We start from the raw sequence: 25,193 nt of genomic DNA on the forward strand, positions 1-25,193 counted from the left end.
CTGGCCGCAAAGAAATACTGTATATAAAATGATAGCATCTTTTAAAGTGTAAAACCAATGTTGATACGATGTAATATCAAAGCGAGTAAACTATTAGTATCACAACATTCCTGATGCTGTGACCTTTAAACATGCTGAAACAGATCAGTGGACATAATTGTCCTGCCTCATCCATTCTGAAGCTGGGTCTTAGTGTGAATCAATCAGGACAGTGTTGCAGAACACGCAGCATCCATTATTGATCCAGAACCTCTCATACATAATTACTGCAGCTTAACAACAAACGGGCTTGGTTCTTTATGAAGAAGTAAATGGATCTGCTTCACACATCACACTGAATTATTTGCGAAAAATGTGCACGCGTGTTTCTGTCTGTCGCCGCCGTGTGTGATAATAAAGAGAAATGTGCTTTCACACGTAGACATATGACTACTTTTATTTGATTTTGATTCATTTTCCATGCATAATGAACTGGAGCTTACCTGAGATTGTTTCTTTTCTGATCATGTCTTGCATGAGTACTTTTGTTTACATGATCAAGGCAAAGAATCAAATCACCAGAGTCAATATGTTTTTAGTCAGACATTTGTTGTTTCTGCTGTCTCTCTACATTTGACATAAAATGTATAAAACACAGGAGTAAGAAAAGAGCAAAACTTGATTTGATCATTTTTGATCAGTGCGCATAAACGCTCAGTAATTAACTGGTTGAGAATTTGGGTGCAGATTTGGACAGCTGTTAGTTTTGAGCGCAAATGTAATATCCTCAACTGACAGATACTTTTTAAAAAAATTCAAACTATCTCTGATAAAAAAAAACAAACCTTGTGACTTTTTATTATAATGATTGGTCAAAGATGCAGTGCTTCCACTGTCTCTCAAATATAACAACTACCTGTCACTTTACACCTTGTTTTTCCAGAAAGCAACTCAAGGAGCAACTGCTGTTTATTATGGGAGTAAATACCAGGAAATACATTAAAGTGCACTCTACCCATGGTCAGAACATTTCAACAGCATCTCAAGGCAGCAGCTACTTTACCGATACTGTGGTGTTTGTGACTCTTGTGTTGATTTAAAGAAGGCTGACAACGAGCTGTGCTACCTATCTGGCTGTGTGTTATGGCAACTAACAAGTTTTAGTGTAGGGTTGACGTTAGAGTGAAGACGTAATTACAGAATTTTCAGTTTTGGATGAAATTTTGAAAGTTTGTTGCTAAAATATATGCACCAACTATATCAAATGTCCAAGTAGCAAAACCTTGCATGTAACCAAACATAACGTTTGACTGGCAGTGACAGAGATAAAATGATACTGTTAGATGTCCTACCTGAGGGATCGGAGTTGCCCCAGCTTTGGCTGCCAATGCCGTCGTCTGGGCTGCTGCTCCTCGAAGGACAGTCTTTTTCCTGTTAATCAGAATTGGATTAGAACAGCCTTATAATGCCTTACCACTTAGAATGATGAACAATGCCTCCTTGACAACTCCTGTCTTATATTAATTGAATAATGGATGCCACCCACAAGTTTCTATTTAATTCCTCTAAATAAAGTTGTATTCAGCCTGTAATGTAGCTGTGCAAAGACACATGAAGCCAAAATTGTTTCAGTCAAACACATTGACATGCACACTAATGAAGATTATATTTTAATTCCAACATAGTTTGAATAATCTCACTGCATTTTTAAAGAACTTTATGACAAATGGAGTTTAATCACGCTCAAATGAGAAGGAAAATCTAACTTTTTCCAGTTATATTGGCTGTGATTGCAAAACTTTCCACTGCATTACAAAGTCGTCATCCTGGAAAAGGTATTCTACCTCGCCTACAAAAGGTGTTTGCATGTTTATTTATTTATTTCAAACAAATGACTGCTCACCTCAAAGAGCCCACAGACTAATGGTAATTGCTCTAGCCCTGCTGGCATCAGTGCATCTTGTTCATTTGCTCCTATTGATTAAAACTAAGTGTGCCAGGCACCATTGGCGAGCTAAAGCGAGAATCACCCCTCTCCCCGGTGACAATTAGTATCATCCAGCACGTACCCGTTTGCCAATTCTCATGCTGGGAGAGACTAGACACAGATCATTATAGGGGGAGGGCGGCAAGAGAGAAAGAGAGCACTCAGGAAAGTCAGAGGGAGCCATGTTCAATAAGAGACTAGAGAGAGGTTACTTTTGTGTCAGAGGGGTTTGCAGCTTAAGTTCTTTCCTTTAGACATGAGGTCAAAAAGAATGATCTCTTCCCATTACAGTAAGTATTATGTAAAGTTATTTTAATAAAAATCAAAAGAAGGGTAATTGCACAGTCAGACAGAAGTCCTAATCAACAAATCTGTGTTTATTTCAAGATAATAACACCATTTAGCCAATGTTGTCTGTCACACTGCATGAAAAAACGGGAGAAAAAAACAAAAAAACAGAGGGTAGAGTGGCAGAGTGCAGGTGTGAATGATTGTTATTAGCATTTGAATAGCAGTGAAATCTGGCCTGGCTAGAACTTGTTTCACTCAGACATTCAAGCATTGGATGAATTGGATAAACCCCTCCCTTACATTGGTTGCATGTGGGTAAACAGTCTGTGTGGAGAGAGACAGAAGCGAAACGCATTGGCCGAAATGCAATCTCAAAACCCATCAGCTATCATCTATCAACGATTTAGCTTTTTATTAGCTTTTTATTTATTTATCTGCATTCTTATGCATATATATGTTTATATAGTTAAGCCAAAATGTCATCTGAACCATCTCAAGTTGCTAATCACACTGTAAACAATGACCGGAATTAGGAAATGTTCATCATGTAGCAGGTGGATGTGACTCCCCTAGTTGAGACCTGCTGATACACGTAACAGCGGAGCAGAGGAGAGAGACTGAGATAGTGATGTAACCTGCGCGCTAGTATTTAACATGTTTTTTTTCTTCCCGAAAACAAATAATTTTTGAAATATTTGTACGAAATAAATGTTTGTAAAAAACACACTATTTGTGCTTTGCTAAATAACATATTTGTATTCAGGCACACCTCTAAAGCATAGACTGTAAAAATATGACCACCACCACCATGACATCACCCATTGGTTTCTGAGGAGCGGTTTTGAAGCTCACAGTGGGTGGCTCTGACTGTCGCCTCTTTCTGACCCCACCTAACCCCACCTAACCCCTGGCTAATCCAAAAGAGGTGGAGCTGAGGCAGGCCAAATGAAGCCTGGTTGCTGAAAAAAGCATGATAGGGGAAATTAGCTTATAGACCAAAACTGTTTTTTGTATCAGGCTGTAAACATGTTTATTTCTGTTATAAAGTTGGGCATTTTAACATGGGGGTCTAAGGGGATTGACTCGCTTTTGGAGTCAGCCTCAAGTGGCCATTCAAGGAACTGCACTTTTTGGCACATTCGCAATGGCTTCATTTTTGTGCCCTGGAGGTTGCCGCTTGTGTGTAACGTGTACTTTGGATTAGCTCCCAGTCTTGCCTGAAGTGTTGCACACAGGTCAGCGAGCAAACAGAGTCATCTGGCAAGACAGCCCTCATTGTGTTATGTGTCACTGAGTTTGGGAAAGAAGATCCAAAAGGGCTGGATCAGATGCTGTACAGGTCCTGCTGTCATCCAGACAAGACCATACCGGCGGGAGTTACGCACCATTGATGTTTGAAGATCTTGAGGAGAACTTGGTTGGAGAGATTGCAGAAACTAAATAAATGCACCCACCAACTGATAATTCAGAACGGTAAGTAGCACAATTTAATGTTATATTAACGTTACATATTGGCTAGTTGAGAATTTGGTCACTTTTCACTGTTATGGTTACTTATGATGATCTTTTCAGCCTACGGTGAAACAGAATGAAACTGCAGGTATGATAAGTCTTTTCACTCTGAAATGGACATATTCATGTGCTGAGTATGGTCATTTGAGAGTGACAGCGCATGTATAATAGCCTTTTCATTCTCAAATGGATGTATCCATGTGCTGAGTATGGTCATTTGAGAGTGAAACTGCAGGTATGGTAATCTTTTTCACTTCCAGGGATGGAAATGGTTGGTTGCTCAAAAATTACATATGATGGTCTTCTCATTGTCATTCTTAAAGCAGTAATTACAGCCTATTACCTTTGTTTGTTTTGAGCAGTCTTGTCAAACTCCAGGATGTGTTTTAAATTTTCTACTTTACATTGACATAGGATGAGTATGTGACTGAGGAGAATGAAGAGGGGGAAAGCCTCGCAGAGGAGCAGAGTGAAGCCTATCCTAAAATGCAAGATGGAGAGGGACATGGAAGTGATCAGTCCTCAGAAAAAGACTTACTGATGAAACTTCTGGCCATGATGATTTTGTCATGGCAAGCAACTTTCAATTGGAAATGTTCTCTGTGCTGAGTCCCTCACTGCCTTCACAAGAAATATCTGAAAGACTTTATTCTCTTTGAGGAAATGGACAGGCATCATCCGTGACAATTTCTTACAATATGTGGTTTGTATGACAGTACAGATGCTAACTGAAACCTCTGAGCTCAGATGGGATGGTAGAAAGGTGTGCAAGACATATGGTTATATCCCATTCTACAAACAACCACAGAAGAGGTCTGCACCGAGGAGGAAATGTGGCTCTGCCTTGCTACAGTAAGGAAGGCAACATCAGTGGTAAAGAATATGTCTTTCCAATATGGCCTTACTTTTACAAGAGTGAGGTACAGTCTCTGGAAGCACTTGTTAAAAGACCTGGATTTGAAGAGAAATGTGAAGAATGGCGAATATGGAAAATACCAGAGGATGCGTTAGGACACGTATATGATGGACACGTATGGTAGGATTACCAGTATTTGAATGGAGAGCCTTTTATTAGCAAAGTCAAGTAATGTGTCCTCGATGCTGAATGAGGACCTCTCAAAAATGCACCTTATTCAGTTGGAGCCATCTACTCGGTCATTTTGAATCTACCTCACACAGCTCTAGTGTTACTTGGGGTATCAAGTCGCACAGCTAAAAAGAGCATATATGCTTAAAGCGACATTAATCTGCAATAAAACTTGTGTTTCTTTCCACCTGGCATATTTAAAGTCCAATATTCACTCATCTTTCGGTTGTGTTTTGGTCTCCAGCAACTACTAAGGGAAATAACTGGTTATATTTATCTGCTAAATGGTCCACTATGTCCGCCAGCTTGTCGCTAAATTTGTCTGTCTGGTGCTGGGCAGGTAGCATACAGTGGGTTTATCAAAGCGCTTTCACTTCAAACAGCTGCCTGCTGTGCCTGAAAGGGGGGTGATGATGAGAGCAGTGTGAGTGAACCAAAACAGTAAAGTCTGGGCCAGAAAACAAAAACAATAAAGCTGAAAGATGATAAATCCTTAATGGGTTCATCACAATGAAAGCCTTTTCACATTACATTCATTCAGTCATTTGACTCATTAATATAAACATTTGATTAGTTCAGATTTAAGTATTCCTTAATTAAGGTTCAAAAGCTAATCAGCAACCAGAAAATACATATGCTATCTGTTCGTACCTTTTTAGCCTGACTGTGTATGATACCATTACGCTGCGATGTCATCTTTTCATTCCCATCTCTGACCAGAGTGAGGTAATAGCCGCTGCCAAAACACTTCTTTAGGAAGAGCGAGGAGCCGCAGCAACGCATTTTGCCGTGGGAGATGATGGCGATGCGATCGCCTAAGATGTCTGCCTCATCCATGTGGTGTGTAGACAAAATGATGGTGCGACCTGAAGAGAGACAGAAAGAGAGATTCTATCAATGTGACCAGAGCGGACAAACCATGAGTGTGCGCACAGTGTTTGAGGTGTACGCTTGTACTGTGTGTCAGAAGTGGAGAGTGAATAAAAACACTGGATTGCAAGTAGGAAAAAAGTTAAGGCATAGACAGGAAATAAAGAAATGAATAGCACTTCTGAAGCATTTTTCTCTTTGGACCTTGTTTGTTTTGACAAGTGCCGTTATGAAAAAGAAGCCCGACAAGAAAAGATGCAGCAGATCAAAACTGTTCAAATCAAGCCAATATCACAATCTGTCTCTGCATGGTAGTCACTTATTTCCTTATTGCCAATTCCGCTGTGTTTTCTTCTCCTGCTTATCCTCATGGCAAAAAAAAAAAGCAAACTGCAGAAGAGTGCGTAGGCGTAAATCTGGGACAAAATCAAAATAATGATAAAGGCCACCCTAAGCCTACTTTCCAATGTTTCTATGAGACCACATTTTATTTCAGCTCTCCCTTTTGCGCTGCGAGTCCTTTGATTCGAGAGGCATCAAACTGAGCACAATTGCAATGACAACTACAGCATGCATTGCAAGGTTATTCACAGGTGTTCTAATCCTTTCATCTCATGCTGTATCAGATAACACATTAATTATCACATAGCCCAGAAATCAGGGAAGAAAAAAAAAAAAAACAACTAGAACTGTAATGAAGTCACAGCATGATCATGTCACTGCAGTCTGCATGAAAGCACTATCACAGAGCACTGGGTAACTTTTGATCTAGTCATGTTTTAAAGCAGAAAACATTTAACCTGATACCTTTATTATCAAGTGACAAAGAATGAAACCTCTTTAGCAGTCTAACAACTTTTTTATTTACGGTTAGTAGGGCCAAAACAGTCAATAAATTGTCAATTATTCAATTCATTTTGAAAATATAGTCATATCTTCCTATAGAGATGGTAGGTGTGCCCTATCAAGCATATTAATCTCAAAACACGGCAAGGTTATGCACACTTAGTAGATAGCTGACTGGATGGTGTTTTCACCCGTTCTTCACTGAATTTGTCAGTGTTTTTTGCAGTTGCTCTGCTGAGCATGGCGGCTTTTTTTTTTTTTTGCACAGAGCTAGTTGAATTTGTATCCTCGCAGGTCGCATTATCCCAGGGACAAGGACACTCTCAGGGGTCATCAACTGTAGCCAAATGCAGCCATTTTACCTGCTATTTCTGCTACGTCTTCCCTCCTCCCATTTCCCACCGCCGCCTCCCACCCTTTTTTTTTGTGCCTTGCCACCAGCTGAGCTGCTAAATCCATCCCTTCTCAGTTAAGTATTGCTGCCTTATGCTATGCCAAGCAAGTCTGGATCCCTATATATACAAACTCCAGCAAAATGCCTAAGTTGAATGAATGCCCACAACCCAGTCAATTTAACATATGGGAGAAAAAAAGCTGTGTTTATGAAGGGGGCGGGTTGAGGAGATTGCTTGAGGTTTAGTTTCACTGAGCCAGCTCATTCTGTATGGGACGCTCAAACTCGGATGATTTTCCCGAGGATTTGTTGTGGTTTACAAGGGGAAAAAAAATAATCAAAATGTACTGCATCATCCGTGAGTTGGGAGCAAAATGAATGTGTTTGGACTGCAGATGGCCCACAAAGGTACTCTGATTTATAGTGTGTTGTGGTGCATTACAGCACAAAGTGATATATCAAATAGAGTTGGGTATGTTCAGGTAAATTGGTAGCACTCGCACTGCGTACAGCAAAGCAAGGCTGGAAATCTGGTTTCTGTTATTTAGCTTCCTTCCCTCTAAATCAAGTTGATGGAAATGGATTTCATAGTGGTTGGGTAAGGCTAGACAGATATTATGTACATTGGCAGTAAGATGAATTATTGGACAAAGCTGTATTAACTGGTGTTAGTGGCAATCAATTCAGATCAATACATTTTAAAATTACCCTGATGCCATTTCTGGTCTGTGGTAGAAATACGGGTATATTGCAGCTGCATGTTCAGTACCAGGTTCTGTTCACTGTAATATTTCTGCAATTTGTTTTGAATCACATTTGAAGGTGATCTTTTTATCGTCAAACTCCAGCAGCTCAGACATTTTTATGATGCTCCAAACACTATGGTTGAATGTTTACATTCTACTGTCTTCCCATACACCCTCCGCAATATATGTTATTAAAGGGATCTGATCTTTAACACGTTAGCATCTTTACCCCATAATCTTCCGAATGGCTGTTCTCTGCATCCTGAAAAGTAGCAACGACTTAAGATTATATACAAGAAAAAAAAAAGGCTGATACATTTTTTTTTTGCCATTTTTACTGCAGCATTGGCTTCAATCCTACATCAATTTGTATTACTGAGGAAAATGAATTATGTATGGTACTTCAATTTTGCACAAATGCCAGAGAAACTCTAAAAATGCATGCAAATGCAATCAGAGTCTAAAAGAAATTGAGTTGCTACAAAACATACAACTTGAATTTTGTCAGCAAGTATGTTTTTAAGGTAAATCTGGGAAGAAAGACCTGTAAGATATTTATCTTTTTGATGCATTCAACTCAGTCTAATTACTTCAGTTAAATAATGAAATCAATTAACTGCAAACAATTTTGTGACATGCTATGAATGTCATTCTTTAAATAACTTTCCTTTCTTATCAAAAATGATATTGGAGTTAATTTATGTTTCATGTATTTCAGAGGTATAAAACAAGACATAGAAATGAAACAAAGTTAACTTTGAGTGTTCTAAAAATATGAACTTTTTTTTTTCACACATTTTATTTCCCCCCCTTTTGTTTCTCACAAACTGAATCTCGTGCCTACATGTGACAGAATCTAATCTCACTGATAAACACAGCTTTCAGTGTATATTCGAGGTGGGATTTTAGAGTTGGTGATCACAGTAGCTCAGTGCTAAAGTATACTACAATAACATACTGTTTATAGCATTTTTGAGCTAGCAGCTTTATGTTATTCTACTGCATGACTACTAATTAAATCCTTATAACCAATTTGAGGGATGTTAGTGTTTTTACCTCTGGCGATTGCATGGCTGCTGATACAAGCTGTTAAAATGAGAGATTCAGTAAGTCATACATCTGTGTAAAATAAAATTTGAATATCTGTTTAAGGTGAGAATACAATAATGGAGAACCAAGAAAAAGGCTTGTACACTGGTTATCAGTTTCAATGAATAAATCAGGTGACATAAAATGACGCAGCAACAAAAGATACACAAGGTTAAAGGCAATTTAATGAGTGTAATTTAACACTTCCAGTACTGTATAATAATTAAAAATTCAGTATTTGCTTGTTTTTTACTTTAAATCTTCACCTTCTACAGTAATATTCTAATGATACATGACAAGAGAGATGGTAAAAGCCACCTTTCATGCAAAGATCTGGGGAATAATCAAATACCAATATGCCACCATATTACCATTCTGATGAACATTCTCTCCTCATTACAGGATAGATCAAGTACACAGATCTCAAGTTTACACTGCGGGTTTAATTTCCCCTGTTAATGCATGTACTGCACATCAACATTTCTTCACACTGTGAAGAGTTTTAAGACAGAGTTTGAATTGCCACCAACCAAATAAGCCCCTACTTAATTTAATCAAAACAACACCCACTTAGGGCAATCTGGTCAACCCGTCTGTGTGAAAAACCTGCACACTTAATTAGCTATGAAGAACCACAATATTAAGTCCAATTTCAGCCGTCAGCTTTTTCATACAAATAAACTGCCTGTAGCCTTTTTTTTTCTTCTTCTTTTTTTTTTTTGCTTAATGACAAACCTTAGTAACACTGTGGTGCAAATAAGACTGGAGAGGCACAAAACATGACTCATTCAACTAGTGAGAACGTGGGTGTTCTCATTATAACAGAGTTATCTCCGGCTCCCAATTGGAGTGAAAGGACTTGATTAGAGAGAGAGAAGCTAATGACACAGTGAGGGCGGAATGTCACTCAATTCACATTAAACATTTAGACATCTGTTGAGAGAATATGTTACTATAATGCCCATGTCCTGCTTATAGCCACTGGCAACCACAAAGTATATAAGGCCAGAGAGTGACGAGCTGACTCGTATGGCAGACAATTAGGGACTCTGTTAAATGGCAATGTCAATTAAAGCTTCTTGGATTCACTTGTCTTCACTTGCATTTCAATCTGTTCCAGTACAAATTACAATTTCTCTCCACCCACTATAGAGTGTCACAGAGAGCATGGCTAAAAAAAAAAAAAAAAAAGAAACTTCTGCAGGCTACTGGTTCATTTCCTTGACAGCTCTCATATTGGAAACATTTGAACCTTTTCAGTTTAAAAAAGTTACCTTGCTTGAATCAGTTTTGGAAAGTTTTTCGGTTCAAAACAGATCAAACACGCACTCTGTGCATTCCCGTCAATTCTACAAACATAGGGGACTTCAAAGCCTTTACTGTTGCAGAGCCTTGGTTCTTACCACTGATCCCATACCTTGTTTGTACTTTAACAGCAGTTCCCAGATACCCCTGCGGGCGTAGGGGTCCACTCCTGCTGTAGGTTCATCTAAGATGACGATTTTTGATCCGCCGGCAAATGCTATAGCCACAGACAGCTTCCTCTGCATCCCACCTGAAAGAGAGAATGACCTACTTCAGCCTCAGTATCATCTGTCGCATCAGTATGTCTTGGACATGCATGACAAAGACATCTACAAATTGCAGCGGAGATAATATGGATATTCATCTTGTCCTGGGTAGTGGACATTCTGTCTGCAATCAGTGAAAAATCCTCCACAAACATCTGTCAACATTAGGTTTTAGATGTTTAATTTTGACACGATACAAGGAGGTGATTACGGAACAAATGTGTGGAGATGTACCTCATGTTTTATTGTCTTTTGCACGATGTAAAATGATTTATGGCGGGGGAAAAAGATACACCTTTACTACGGTTATTCCAGTCTCCGCTCTCATAGCGAGCTCTTCAAAATGCATCCAATGTAGTGCTAATGTAGTGGAAATGTCAGCATAGATCAACCTTGAAAGTCATATTTCAGTGATTTTGCTCACAAGCAATCCGTGACTGGGGACAATTTATCAAGCAGGACTTGTTCATGCCCCCCAGACAATGAATTACAACCTGTGACACTCAGGTAAAGCGCATGTGTACATGTAGGCAGCCACCATGCACGTGCGCTGGCGGAGGAACGGTGCAACAGGGCTGCTTTATCCTGAATAGAGAGGATAATCTACAGATGATATTCCTTCTCGGGGGGGGGGGGGGGGGGGGGGGGGGGGGAATGAAGGCACAAACATATACACATCAAAAACGAAAATTTACATATCTGCATGATTTCAACCAGACATGCTGAGATATGTAGATCCCAAAGATGTCAACATACCTGACAGGTTCTTAGCAAGATCCTTGCGCTTATGCGGTAAACCGACATCCTTAATCATCTGGTCCATCTCAATTTTCACCTCATCGCGGCTGCATCCTTTCAGCCTGGCGTAGAAGTATATGTGCTCCTCCACTGTCAGCCTGGAAATGTGAGAATAATATCAATAACGCCCATTTGATTGACACGTGAGGGGGCATGAGTGACCAAAGAGGGCATAACACGCCGCTTCATCAAAAGCAGTGACACATTAATGCGTTTTGCAAGATGATCCAGCTGTATTCTAATTGAACTTATTGAATAAAAGCAGAGAAAAGTCTTCAATTCTAACGAAATGCCTTCACTGCTTCACAGGTGGGAATATAATATGTTGTAATATCTACCTCTATGTTTGCATGAATATTTTAACCCTACTTAATGTAGATGCTTTGACTGTCTGGGATTAATATTAATGAAAGTAATTTGCAGGTGCTCAGACATAATTATGATGTAGGACTTGTGTCGAGTTGCAGGTAATCAGTTTGTGGAGAGAGAGAAATAGAGGGGACTCTAAAGGTGAAATAAAACACTGAATAATAGTTGGGACTGATGCTATTAGGAGCAATTTAGTGGATGGAGTGAACAAAGTTAATTTTTTTTTTTTTTTTTTTTTTTACAGAAAACTGGAAAGGGATAATGATGTGCTGATGTGAAACATAAGCCAGGAACTCAGCCCTCATTCTGCATATGATTAAATTGGAGTGTAATGAGCTTTATTTATTTATTTTTTTTCTTCTTCTTCTTCTCTTTAATTTTTTAAATACACCAAAGGCAAAACACGATTTTGCCAATGGCCAGTTGTGAACATGGATGGATGAATATCTGTTAAATTCACTCACTCATTGAATAAGACATTGTGCTGCGGGCACATTCCCAAGTACTTCCGGATGCTGTCCATGTCGGTGTGGATGTCAAATCCATTGATGAGGGCAGTTCCTGATGTGGGGGGGAACAGTCCTGTCAGAATTGACCTGAGGAGACAAACGGAATAAAAGAAACACTGACTCAATTAACGTCAGGATAATATACCTCAGATTAATTCTGTTTGTGGAGTTTTTTACCTCATGAAAAATAATCAGTAGAAATATAGAACTGCTAAAGAGGAAAGTTCTTGTAACTTAGAAGCAGCTGGTTGAAAATAACGTTGAATTAGATTTATTCCCTCTTCCACTTAAACATATTTGTCACTTAAGACATTATGCTCTATTTCATCGACATGTTTTGATTTCAATTTCACAAAGTAGTGAAAACATTTTTTCCATGACAAATGCTGAAAAATGGAACCAGTACACTTCTGCTGCATCATAGGATTTGCAGCAATGATGGTCCACATCATCTCCATTAACTCATAGTCAGTCTCAGGTCATGAATTATTTATGAATTACCTACTAGCATGGGCAGAAAAATACCACATGCCAAACAAAAGACCACAAACTTGTGAAAGGAAACAATTTTTGACTAAATAAACAGGTTACCAGCATTAAGTGTTTTATTTAAAGGTTTGGGATTAGTGATAAAATGTCTGCATATCCCCAAAAGGGCTACAAGGTGTTTTTCAAACCTTGTAACACAGTAACACTGAATCTCACAGCTGGATATATATTTTGCCGTGGACATGCATCCAAACAGAGCTTTAGTGTGTGACAGAGTCCTTCCTCTGTCCTTTCTCTTATTGCTCTGTTATGTTTCGTTACAGTTGCTCAGAGCGGATGTCTTCCCTTCAGCCCTTAGTCTTGCATCACTTGCTCTCTCTCTCTTTCTCTCTTTCTCTCTCTCATTCTTTCTGGGCCAGTGGGTTTCATTTATTTCCTGTCATCCTAACCCGTCCAACCTTTCCACTATTTTTTTTTTTTAACAGCAATTAGATAGCTCCCACTGTCAACACAACAGCTGACTCTGTGTGATAAATGTCCTCTCAAAAAAATGTCACTCTTTGAAAGCAGTGACCACCGAATTAATGTAGATACAGTTCAGTCAGCATTGTGTACAAGTTAGATTAGTTGCATCCTGTGAAATTACATGAACATTCAGCCAAGTGGCGACGCGTGGCGGAAAAAGATAATGCAACTTGCATTGTGGTTGTTTTTCCAGCTCCGTTGTGGCCGAGAAAAGATGTGATCTGATTCTCGTAGAAGTCCACACTCAGTCCGTCCACAGCCAGTTTCTTGCCAGTCTTGTAGATCTTGACAAGATTGCGGATTGAGACCCCGGCTTTCATATTGGGTGGCGGTTTCTCCAGGTACTCTTGAGAAACACATGCATACATAAAGACACGGAGAAACAAGAACAGCAGCAGGTAAAAAAAAAAGTAATCTATCGCAGATAATTGTCCTTTAAAGATACAACCTATAATCCATAAGTACACAAAAAGGTGGTCCATCTACCAGCATTAAAGCACAAAATCAGCTCTTGCCATTGACTCAGGACTAATCCAAGTTAACAAAAAAAGTTTGGTTATATCAGTAATATTTGTACATACCAGAGTACAACAGTCTTTTTTTTACATTTTGATGTTTGACAACACACAGAATGCTGATTTCCCTTCAATTATGTGTGTGAATGTTCGTCAAATTCATATGGCCAAAAATACTGATTGGGCCTTTAGAGAGACTTTTTAAAAACACTGTTGTGCACTAGAGGACAAAAATAACCAACCTCACAACCCTGAATATTAATTGGAAATTGTTTTTTTAGCAAGTTTCTGACTTGAAACTCACCCGTTTTTTTCCCCTCAAAGCGCCAAGCTCTATTATCACCTTTTGTAACAAGTAAGGTGCTAATGTTTGTTTGCGACCCATCCCAATTAACTTACACATCTTATTAGAAATATGTTCACCTCTAGTGCATGGCCGTGATGTTGAGAATACATAAAAACTGGATGTGTTTCACACCATAGGTGAGAATTCAAAATGACATGCTATTTTATACCGTTATGTGCACCGGAGTCCTTCAGCAAACCGGGGTCAACGTCAGTCACTGAGGCGGTCCCACACCAATAAGAAGCAGTGAAAGGGAAGTACCACGGCTTAGGGATTCCGTATTGGCCTGGGATCAAGCGTGGAGAACATCATTCACATTTTAATAACGGCTTGGCTTGAGGGAATATGGTACTTTACAGTGTATGTTTCCTCTAGACAGCCTGGCACAAATCCTGTCTTCTTTTAATTAGAGTCGATGAGAAACACATTAAGACTATCCTGTTAGGACAGCTGCACTGGCTATTGATTTAAGTTACACTTTGGGTCTCATGCAAGAAGAGCAAAATGGCACACACATCTTTTTTTAGGTAAGGCGTAAGTAAAAACACATAAGTAAATACCTTCAGACAACTTAAATTTAGTACTGTAGGTATTAGTGTGCATGGCTACGAGTCTCCAGCCACACTAGTGGCTCTGTGAGGATGTACATAGGCACAGCAGTGCTTTAAGCTAAATGCTAACATCACCATGCTCACATCAAATATGTTAACATGCATGTTTACCATACTCTCCACTTTAGTTTATCATTTTAATATTTGCTAATTAGCACTTAACACAAAGTACAGCTGACACTGATGGGAATGTCGTGAATTTTGCACATATTTGGTCACTAACAAAAGTCTTGGACTAATTTAAATTTAGATCTGATGATGCCTCTAGATGAAAAGTCAGGGGATCATCAAAAAATTATGATTTAACCTCTGAGGACTATGTATGTCTGTGAAAAGTTGGTAATGGTAATCCATCTAATAGTCATCAAGATAATTCAAAGATATTTCAAAACAGAATACCTGGAAAGACATTTTCAATGTACCAGGTGAGCACCCAGTATAATGCAGCGTCAAACAGCATCATGATGATGGACACAATGAAGGTGTAGCGCTCCCCTTCCTCTGGACTCTTGCCAATGTTGGACCACTGGATACCGATGCCTTGCTCCTCGTACTTGGAAAAGTTCTCACAGCCGTAGCCAAAAGCCACACATGACAATAAACTCTGGGAATGAAAGGTGTGCGAATAAAACATCCACGGTTAAAATCTACAAAGTCATATTTTTTTAAACTTCTGGCTTTGCAGTCACCTTTGATTAAGTCAGCTGTTGACTTAAATGTGAGATCTATGATGTCGGTGCCCAAGGTCAAACCTATAATTGGTGGATAAACTATTGCAACAGACAGAGAAACAACATCTACACAACCTTGAGCTCGTTTGCTGTGTGTTGCCTTTGTGAACAATTCTAAGGACTACAATTTAGACAGAGAACAAATATATAATTGTAATTGCATGTCCTGCAAAAGAAGATTTGTTGGATCTTTCCTACAGTAGGAAATTGCGAATGATGCTTTGCCCATGAGACATTATCTGCCATGGCCTATCATTCTGCATTGCCATGTTGCCTGCCAGCTGTTTTATCACGCCTCATTTGCTCACAGCATTTTAACTCCGGCAAAAGCATTTGCTGGAGCTTCAGAGACAAACCATCATAGATGCCATCTACTCTGTGTTACATTATTATATAGAGAGTCTGAAAAATCTCTGCAGTGACTAGCCTCTATCTAGCCTGGCTACAAACACTCCTGGCAACTTCCTGTGTTGTCCTCAACTGCCCATCTACCGCCAAGCAATCAGCAGTCAGTCAGCAGATGAGGGGTGACAACAGGGCTAGTGGGCACCCATGCTTGACCTCTGTATGAAAGGCTGACAAAACGACAGGAGCCACTCCTTTGGATTTGAGGAAAGGGCATGAGTTGGGAGGCAGACAAAACAAGCCCTCTCTATTGAACACATGTCAACAGCCACCATTCAGCTGGCTGCAGACAAAGAGCATTGTTATAAGGAGGAGTAATCAGGGTTCCTGCACTTTCACTTTCCTGCAGGTCATTTTCTGGGGCATTTTCAAGAACGACGGAAAGGATCACAACCGAGACAAATCTGAAGAATTTTTCTTTACAAACTGTAATAGCCAGTTCTCCCAAGTTTCTCTAAGTTTTTATATGTCTCTCAGAAGGAATCTGATTTTGAAAAACAAAAACGAGACCAACAGCATATGTGAAAATGTCAGATGAGTCACATTAGTGCAAAAAAGTGCAAACAAAATCCCAGTAGAAGTCATATGTGTAAATCAGCTGCCAGATGCTGCAATTATTTCATTTCAGGAAAAAGAAAACCTGATAAGTTGAATTATTTTGTAAGAATTTTTCATTTTTGTAATGCTTCTTTTCCAGGGCTGAGAGATTAATTTAAACTACGTCTAGTATTTCCATGACATAAAAGAACCCTGGGCTCTCTTATTTCTAACTCAGTAGAAATCGGATGTTATAAAAAGAAGAAAAATAGATAAAGTACAGTACAGTAGATAGGCAGCTGGATTGGGAATGTGTCTCATTCTGGCCCTCTGACACACTGCCTGTATCTCTCCTTTGGCATACAGCTGCAGTTCATATAAATTTAGGTGATCTTTTGAAATTTGGTTCTGATTAAAGAATTCATTATCAAGGACAATGTGGGGGGAGAATTTGTATGTCTTGGCACAATGTAGTTTCATCTGAGCTGGGAGAGAAAGGAAAAGGTCTGCACACGCACACATCTCTGATAAAGTGTAGGGATGAACTGGATAGTGGTTTGGTCAGGGGAACATCGCTCATGCTAATTGGGCGAGAGGGTTATCCATCTATTTGGAGCAGGGAAGAAAAATCTCAGTGCCAGGGGAAAACCTAGCAATGGCACTTTATGTAGAGATTAAAGGTTTGCAGTGCTTTATATGTAAAATGCCAGCGTAACCTGCATGCAGTCTGTGAAAGTTTCCTAAAGAAAAAAAAAAACAAAAAAAGCCAATTTGAGCCAGTATGTTGGCGCTGCTTGCTGGCAGGAGTGAGTGAATGTCAGACGCCAATGTAAGATATTATTGACTGCCACTTTTTCAATTTGATAAATAAGAAACATGAGGCTGTTACCTTGGCCACCCACACCTGATACCGCAGTGTCGAAATTGACAAACAAGAAAAAATGGCCTGATTGAAATTCTGGGAAGGAAGCACTCGCACACGCACGACAATGAAGATTCAAGATTTTGTGTGTCTTTGTCTGCCGAAAGGACGGCTGGAGGACAAATGATATCGGCGCTGCCATAAAGGTCACGCAGAAAGGCTACGCTGAAAGTTGAGCAATGGTGTACTATTTATCTTTATCCCTCAGAGGATAGGAGAAAATCCCCGATTTCCTCAGTGTGTCTGCCTAGTCTCTTCTTTTATGTAAATGTTTCATGCTTCTGTCACTTGAGTATGTCCTGTTTTAAACAAAATTCTTCAGGTTTGTGCCAAAAATGTCAAGAAAAATGAAAACAATACAATGCATGGTAACAGTAAATGCATAAAACAATTCCTATATGCTAATGTGTTGTGATTTAAATTTAACTGAAACCTCATTTCGTCTGGAGACAGACACTTCACACTTCATTATCAGGAGAATTGTGCAGACGATAAGAACAAATCTCTTAGATATATCATTGGCACTGGGACTAAATTTATTTCCTTTCATACTAAGCAGTGCCAATAAAATATGACTTGTGCCTGTTTGGATTTAAAAGGAACAGGAAATGGATAACAAATGACTGTGATCACCAGTGTAGCGAAAACTCACAATGCAGTCAGCCTTCATGTAAGATAACAGCAGGGAAAGATATTAAAAAACCATGTCAGAGCTAAAGACGGACTTACCACGGCAACCTTGGCCCCGAAACCCATGACGTCCCTCCAGGCGTAGCAAAGGATGTGCGGCAGGTAGAGGACAAAGTAGATGAGGCCACCGCATGCGGCCGCTAAATTGGCCTTAGAGAAGAAGACGCTAATGAAGAAGCACTGAGTGATGGTGACCAGGCAGAACACCAGCAGGAAGACGAAGATGACTGAGGGGTCGCTATATTGCAGGACTTTGCCGTACTGTGTCAAAAGAAACAAATGAAACACAGGAGAAATATAGAGAACGGCCAATTTAATGTCAAAAAAAGCAGAAAAGGTTCTGCCAGGCTTGTTAGAAGAGATTATCTTGGAAACAGGGACATGCAAAAAAATTGATCATCATAGCTGATTTTTACAACACACATGGCAGAGTAAAAGGGGTCTACAAGGGTTAAAACATCTGGTGTAACAACATTTATGATACACCTTTTACACACCATACTACGTTACACATCATATTACGTAATATTACGTAACGTCATTAAATATGTCACTCTTTTGCTCTGCCAGTTTGAAGGAGGACCCCTCTCTAATTTTAGAGAGCTACTCATGAATCCATCTATTCTCCCACATTACACCATGATGCCTAATTTTAAAAAAAAGGCACTTCGACTGCTAGGATAATGGTGCTATTCTAATGGACGCAATTATGATTAAAAAACCTTATAGTGGACACTGTTACATAAAGCTGCATGAATGTTCATTATAGAAACTCTTAAATTTGCACAGACTAAATGAACTCTCAAGTACAACGATGTATTTGAGAGTTAACGTCAAGTAAAATTATCTTGTTTTAATGCTTAGGTTTCACTTTTGATTAACATCTGTATTATTTTGAAGAAAGGTCTCATTAGTCTGTGAGGCTTGATGGCGAAAAAAAAAAACCCTCTAAAAGTAGTGCTGGGTCCTCCTTGAATCATTGATAAATTATTTTTGAAATCACCTTGAGTATAAGGGTAAGGAAGAGAGCGCTGATGGCCAGCGGCAGCACGCTGGACACTGCCCAGCTCAGCCAATAGATGGCACTTCTCAGGCCCATGATCCTCACGGTCTCCTTGAGCCTCGCTTCTTTCTCCGCAACGATACCCTTAACGATCATGGCCACGGAGTAGATCCAGGCTAAAGTCATGTACAAGGGAAGGGATCGTGCCAGGGACCGGAGGAACCTGAGGGATGGAGGAGCCAGACCAAACTAGACAATGACCCCATTTACACCTGGTATCAATATATAATAAAAAAAGGGGCTTTTGGCAATTATGGCTTTTTGCCAGGCTTGCTTGAAGTAGCAAAAAGATACAGATTTGTGTGACCTTTAAACTTGTTGAGCAGATCTTTTTGTCTTAAATGCATTAACAGATTGAACACGTTGGGGCAGCAGAAACAAGCTGTAATCACAAAACTGACATATCTCTTTATAAGTTGATATGGTTTCAGCAAATAGTGGCTTGTTTATACATAGAAAAAATGTTAAGCAAAGTAAGCATTCATTTGGAGTCGTGTGTCTGGTCATCTGTCAAGTCCAGTATTTACTTTCCTTTTATCTTTTTTTGTTTCTATTACTCCTGAAGAAAATACCTGGCTGCTAAGGGCTTCACTATATTTTCCATCTAGTCCCTAACTTTGTCTGTCTGCTGGTTGGTGCTGTGCAGGGAGTGCACATAGGGTTTATTAAAGCTTTTTTTTTTTTTTTTTGCTGAGAACAACTGCCGACTGCCGGAAACAACACTGATGAGAGTGGTGAAAGTGAACCAAAACATTCAGTGTGAAGTTGCAGGCTGTAAAAACAAAACAATGAGCTGAAAGATGCTAAAGTGCTTCATAGAGCTGAGGGGAACTGCAGAGTCCAGTGATAATTCTCTGTGGGTTCATCACTACGAGCAACCCCTTTCTCATACACATGTTAATTTGAACTATCCATTGTTGTAAAAATATTGATTATAGCGGTTTTAAGACTGTGGCCATACTGTACAGACTGCATTTACACCTGGCTGCGATCTTATCACACTGTGATAGCTAAGCATTTCAATTGCAGTGGGTTTTGTGCGCCTACTCCTTATGAACCAACTCTTTAAAAACACTCTGACTGGACAGCAGTGACAGTGCTTTTATACCAGACATGGCAGATATACCACAATGCTTTATGTGCCATGCATCAACAGTTGAACATTCTGACTGCAGAAGATAAATACCCCATATGTTGGTCAAAGTACACAAAATTCCACACCGTAAAAATACTTAATTGCAAGTAAAACTTTAACATTTCACTTAAATAAGACCATAGAAGTACTGTTAGCAAAATATGTATCAAAAGTATCATTCAAGCAAAATGGCCCCTGTCAAAGCTTTATATACAGTGTTACATAATACACTTTAGGCACAATGTGCATTGATAACTTTTTTAGGCATTATGGCATCATAATGCTGTAGTTGTTTGAAGTGGAAATAAATGAAGTGGATTATAAAGGTACAATATTTGCATTTGCAATGTAGTGGAGTAGAACTATAAGAAGCAAAGAATTGCAAAATAGTACTTAAGTACCATTCTTGAGTACACGTGCTTAGTTACCTTCCACCACTGCCCACTTGTGGTGCTATATAAACAACAATGTCTCGATTTATTTATTTTTTAGTCCTTGGTGATTGATGAGATGTCAAAAGCTGTCTTTCAACTGTGAAGGTGGTTTCTATCATTTGCATTCTTTCCTTACAGTGTTGTTGTTCCGGTCAAATTAATCAAATTTTAATGACGAACTTGACAAAGCATTTCGTCAAAAGAAGGGCGTACTGTTTGGGTGAGGAAATATGTATTGATCATCAGTGATCAGCGTTCCTTTTCATAAAGAAAGCCTTGTCAAACAACCACTTTGACTCAGCTGGTTGGAGACTGGAGCCAAGCGTAGGAACAGTGTATATATACACCTCTCTGGCTGCCATGTAATAAATGCATAACCTCCTCCATAATGGAAGAGAAAACAAGTATAAAATGACAGAGGACTCAGGTGCAGATGACAAAACTGGTTGTTGTCACACCTAATCCAGATACAGCCGTATAATAATTACCATTTGATTTGCTATTATTATTAATATGCTGAAAATGGCTGTGAAATTATCATTTAGAATGGGCCTGTGATCTGAATACACATCATGCTTGCAGTTGCTCCTCCAAGGCACTCAACTAACTCAATTTATTGTTATTAATGTTTACAAATTGTTGATGGCTTGCAAACACATTAGGCTGATGGGAAATTACATTTCACCCAGCTGTTCAAATATCAGTTTTTATTTACCGGCCGCATTTTCCAATTAAACTGCAAAAATTGATTAGGGTGATCTAAAACAACCATCCTTTTTTATTTCATTAACAGTGCCTTCAAAACAAGGAGCCGTTGAAGGATGTGCTCTATGTAACGGAGACCAATAATAATGTTGCTCCATCGTATGTCACCATAGGCACGGAGAGAGTTTCCTTTTTGTGATAACTGCACTTTTCTAATCGATCCGTAAGCAGAGCATCACCCTGACAGATAAGCAAGGCCATAATATTCCACCAAATCATTGATTCACCAGTGCAATCAATATAAAAACAACAAAATAAAATACTCTCACTGTGTAAACTATGATGTCAGTACAAAGACATTTGCTTGGCAAGAAAAATGACAATATACAAACCCTACATAACCACCACAATGCACAGTATGTACATTTTCTTCAGCATCTTTTCTGGGAATAACACCAGTTCGGGTGATAGATGATGTTAGACCCATGAGATGATTTTACTCGCAGTGCATTGTACATCATAAGCGTGATGATGCAGAGATAGGATTTGGTTGTCTCACTGTAGGTATTGCTCTTTTCTACTGTTCCGAGCTTCGTACATCATGCATGCCTTCGGCGTCTGGTGAAATATTAGATACAGTAAATCTAAATGTAGTAAAATTATTAAACCGCAGTATTGCCTTGTTCCAAAGTTCACTATTAATCTTATTTGTTCCATGTCAGTAGTTAATGTGTCACACTTCTTCCTTCCAATCCGAACAATGTGTATTAAAACATATAAACAGGATGGCAAAAGGTGGACACTAGGACCCCTCTCTAGATTTGAGGTCTCCTTGTATACCACTACTCCTCCCACTTATGGTTATTACCCTGCAAATTAGATTTGACGTATTGTGAAATAGTGCATAGTGTTCCACTGGCCAAAGATGATTAATTTTCCTTGCAATCACGGAAATACACAGTACCAAACGTTCATTGCTCAAATTGCGTAACAGAAGCCTTCTTTACATATGAAGAACAGAAGAAGAGGTGATGCAATTACAGGAAATAAAGGGCAAATACTACTGGCATGATTTTAATTTGACTAAATTGCAGTTTTAGTTGCATGCTCAATTAATTAGCCCGAGAAAGCTGATTTGAAGAATCAAGGATAATGATTTGATTCTGTGCTCATTAATTGGTTATGATTAACAAGAGCAAGAATACCAAAACACAAAGCATGGAAAATTATCTGACCTGAATGACCCGAATTAGGGCATCCGATTATATGGTTGGATGAATATGGTCCTGCTGCATTTGATGGGTTTTACTGTGTTCTTTGTTATATGTGCTTTTTGGGGTATTTTTCTGTTATTTGATGGCTAGAATTATCTCTTACATGAAAATGATTCAAGACACAGCCATCTCCAAAATAAATGAAAGCACAGATGGAAAAAAATATGACAATTTTGCCGAAAAGTTGACTTTTTAAACATCTGCATATGTGGAATGATGTCAATTTTTTATAATTATAATAAATAATTGGAAACATTCAACATTTGCAAACATGCATATAATTCATATCATATGCTTTCTGTTTTGATATTTTACATGCTTCTTTTCTACTGACCTTAAGCATGACACTCATGAGCAAACAGGGAACTGTGAGCAGAACAATGTTCTCTGTGAACCTTGAAGACCAAAGGGCACCGTTTTGAATGCCAACGGCACGCAGCACTTCCTTGAGCCGCAGTTCCTTCTCGAGCACCAGGCCTTTGATGGTCATGCACACAGTGTACATGAAGGCTAGTACCAGGAACATGGGGAGGATGCCTCCAATACTCTGGATGAAACTGGTTGTAGAGGAAAGCAATCAAAAAAGGTCAGAATTGTACATTGACAAAGGGAGTGTAAATTGACAGAAAAGCCTTTGATATGGACACTGCCTGTTGGGTAGTGAGTTTTTAATATTCTGTTTACTCTCCATGTGTACAGAACTTTGGACACTCATATTTTCAGAAATTCTAGCTTTGAAATGAACTGTGCCTGATTAAGATCTATGAGTGATTACAATGTTGCACTGCAGCAGTGAATAAAAAATGATTGTGGAAGCGTACCACCCTTCTTCAAATGACAAGAAAAAAATACAATTTACAACACTCAACAGTCAATCAACAGAAGATTATTCTGTCACTGTTTTGATAACGATTGATCATAAAAGTCATTTTTAAGTAGAAATGTCAAACATCCAGTGTGAGGATTTTCTACTTTTCTTATGTCTTATGTGATAGTAAACTTGTAATAAGTAATGTCTTTGGGTGTTGGACTTTTAATCATAAAGAAAAGGCAATTTGCTGACATCACTATAGGCTTTGGAAGGATTTGATGGGTGTTTTTCACTATTTTCTAACATTTTTATGAAACAAACGATACAATTGAGTCATGAAGATTAATCAGTAATAACAAATAATCATTATGTGCAGTTGTAATGATATCCAACTAAAAAGAGAATTGTGTTTTGTTTTGTTTTTTACATTCTTGCAATCTTAACTTGCACTTGCACTAGATACTGAAAATGTTATCATCAAAACAGTTGTATACATGGATCCAATGCCACTTAGGCGTTTTCATTTTTACACTGAGCTAACCTTCATAAACTTGGGACATCAGCTCAATCCGGCCATTTACTGCCGCAGCTCATGCCAGGGATGATGTATGATTTGATGTTACAACACAATAAGACGATATTAAACTGGCTTCATAATGCCACCAAAATGCCATGTCAATATCCTCTCCTCCGCTTATATAACAAAGTGCTTCCTTTGCTTTATTAGACAGTGAAGGAGCGATATCAAATAGATTTTGACAAAGTATAGATTTCACAGATCACTTATGCTTGCGTTGCATACACACTGAGAGGACATAATGCAAGCAAAGCACTGCTCAGCACAGATGTGCAAGAATATGCATTAATTCAGAACGATGCTTTTCTTTCAAGCAATTTAACATAAACAACTCATCAAAATACACTTCCAGTACATTTGCATGAAATTAATTTGTCCTGTAACATTCTGGATTCAAGTTATTTTTAAAAGCCCCTTTTGAATTCCTGCCAAGTGAGAACGGCTCACTCAAACGTCTACTTTCCTTAATTGCTAGTTAGCCCAAGATAAGTGTGTTTTTTTTTTCAGAGATTTTGAATTAGTAATTTGTTTTTTCTCTTATTTTCATTTATTTTCAGAGAGCTGTAAATTACTTGGCTATTATTGTCTTTTAAAAAAGTATTTATTTGTCCCCTCTCTATTATCTTACTGCCACAGCTTTCATTTTAGTTCACAGGCACCAGGCAAAACAACATTTATACACGGATATTAGTTTTTTTTGATTCAGTCTAAGCGAAATATTGATGAGTATAGACAGTTTTGTCGATAAATCAACTGAAGATGAAAGTATTGGATGAGCTCACAAACACAACAAGGAGATTATGTTAGTTCAACTGAGACTCAGAGGAAGTTTGGTTATATGAGAACTCGAATCAGAGAGACACGGACTTGTTTTCGAGGACACTTCCCCTGCCCTCGTTGGGTGGATCACTTTCAAAGGAGGCCTTGAAAGCCACAAGAAAGGATTGGTTGACACAGAGTTTTCTAAAAGGTTTAGACTAAAACTAAAATCCCTTACAAGATTACATAAATAATTGCTTCTTTGAATCTGGAAATTCAAACTTGGCCACCAAATCAATAGGATTCAACAAATAACGCTACTCGACACATTACCGTCTTTTCTAGGGAGGTATGAGCAGCCTCAAGTAGCAACTGCATCAGGTTGAATACTAATTCTGGCATTATCTGTTCCTGACTCTACCCTAACATCTCTGTAACAGCTGACAGCCTGTGTGAGTTAACTCCTTCTGTGACTTCTAGCACTGGAGGGGGAGAGATCAGTCATGCACACAGTGTCTGACACTGACAACCTTGCAACCAGATGCTCTTGAATTATACATTCGCTGATCGATCAAAGGTGCTTAAGTAATAGAACTCCAGGCGGGTCTGTGTTACA

The 25,193-nt window shown here is 38.9% G+C and overlaps 1 protein-coding gene across 6 annotated transcripts in view; it reads right to left on the reverse strand.

The window, feature by feature from the left end:
• Nucleotides 1-25,193, reverse strand: part of LOC122974363 (phospholipid-transporting ATPase ABCA1-like) — a 187,391-nt gene that overhangs the window by 86,331 nt on the left and 75,867 nt on the right. For all 6 annotated transcript variants that reach the window (XR_006400365.1, XM_044342335.1, XM_044342333.1 and 3 more), the window contains 10 exons: nt 18,823-19,045; nt 17,859-18,080; nt 14,934-15,138; nt 14,093-14,209; nt 13,237-13,408; nt 12,004-12,135; nt 11,129-11,268; nt 10,219-10,356; nt 5,508-5,722; nt 1,332-1,410 (listed from right to left, as the gene is read on the reverse strand). Coding sequence is in view for 5 of the 6 variants with exons in the window: in XM_044342335.1 (XP_044198270.1) it covers nt 1,332-1,410; nt 5,508-5,722; nt 10,219-10,356; nt 11,129-11,268; nt 12,004-12,135; nt 13,237-13,408; nt 14,093-14,209; nt 14,934-15,138; nt 17,859-18,080; nt 18,823-19,045 (1,643 nt within the window). In the remaining variant the exon portion in view is untranslated. The remainder of the gene's footprint in view (nt 1-1,331; nt 1,411-5,507; nt 5,723-10,218; nt 10,357-11,128; nt 11,269-12,003; nt 12,136-13,236; nt 13,409-14,092; nt 14,210-14,933; nt 15,139-17,858; nt 18,081-18,822; nt 19,046-25,193) is intronic.

Source organism: Thunnus albacares, chromosome 22 (assembly GCF_914725855.1).
Source record: "Thunnus albacares chromosome 22, fThuAlb1.1, whole genome shotgun sequence".
NCBI lineage: Eukaryota > Metazoa > Chordata > Actinopteri > Scombriformes > Scombridae > Thunnus > Thunnus albacares.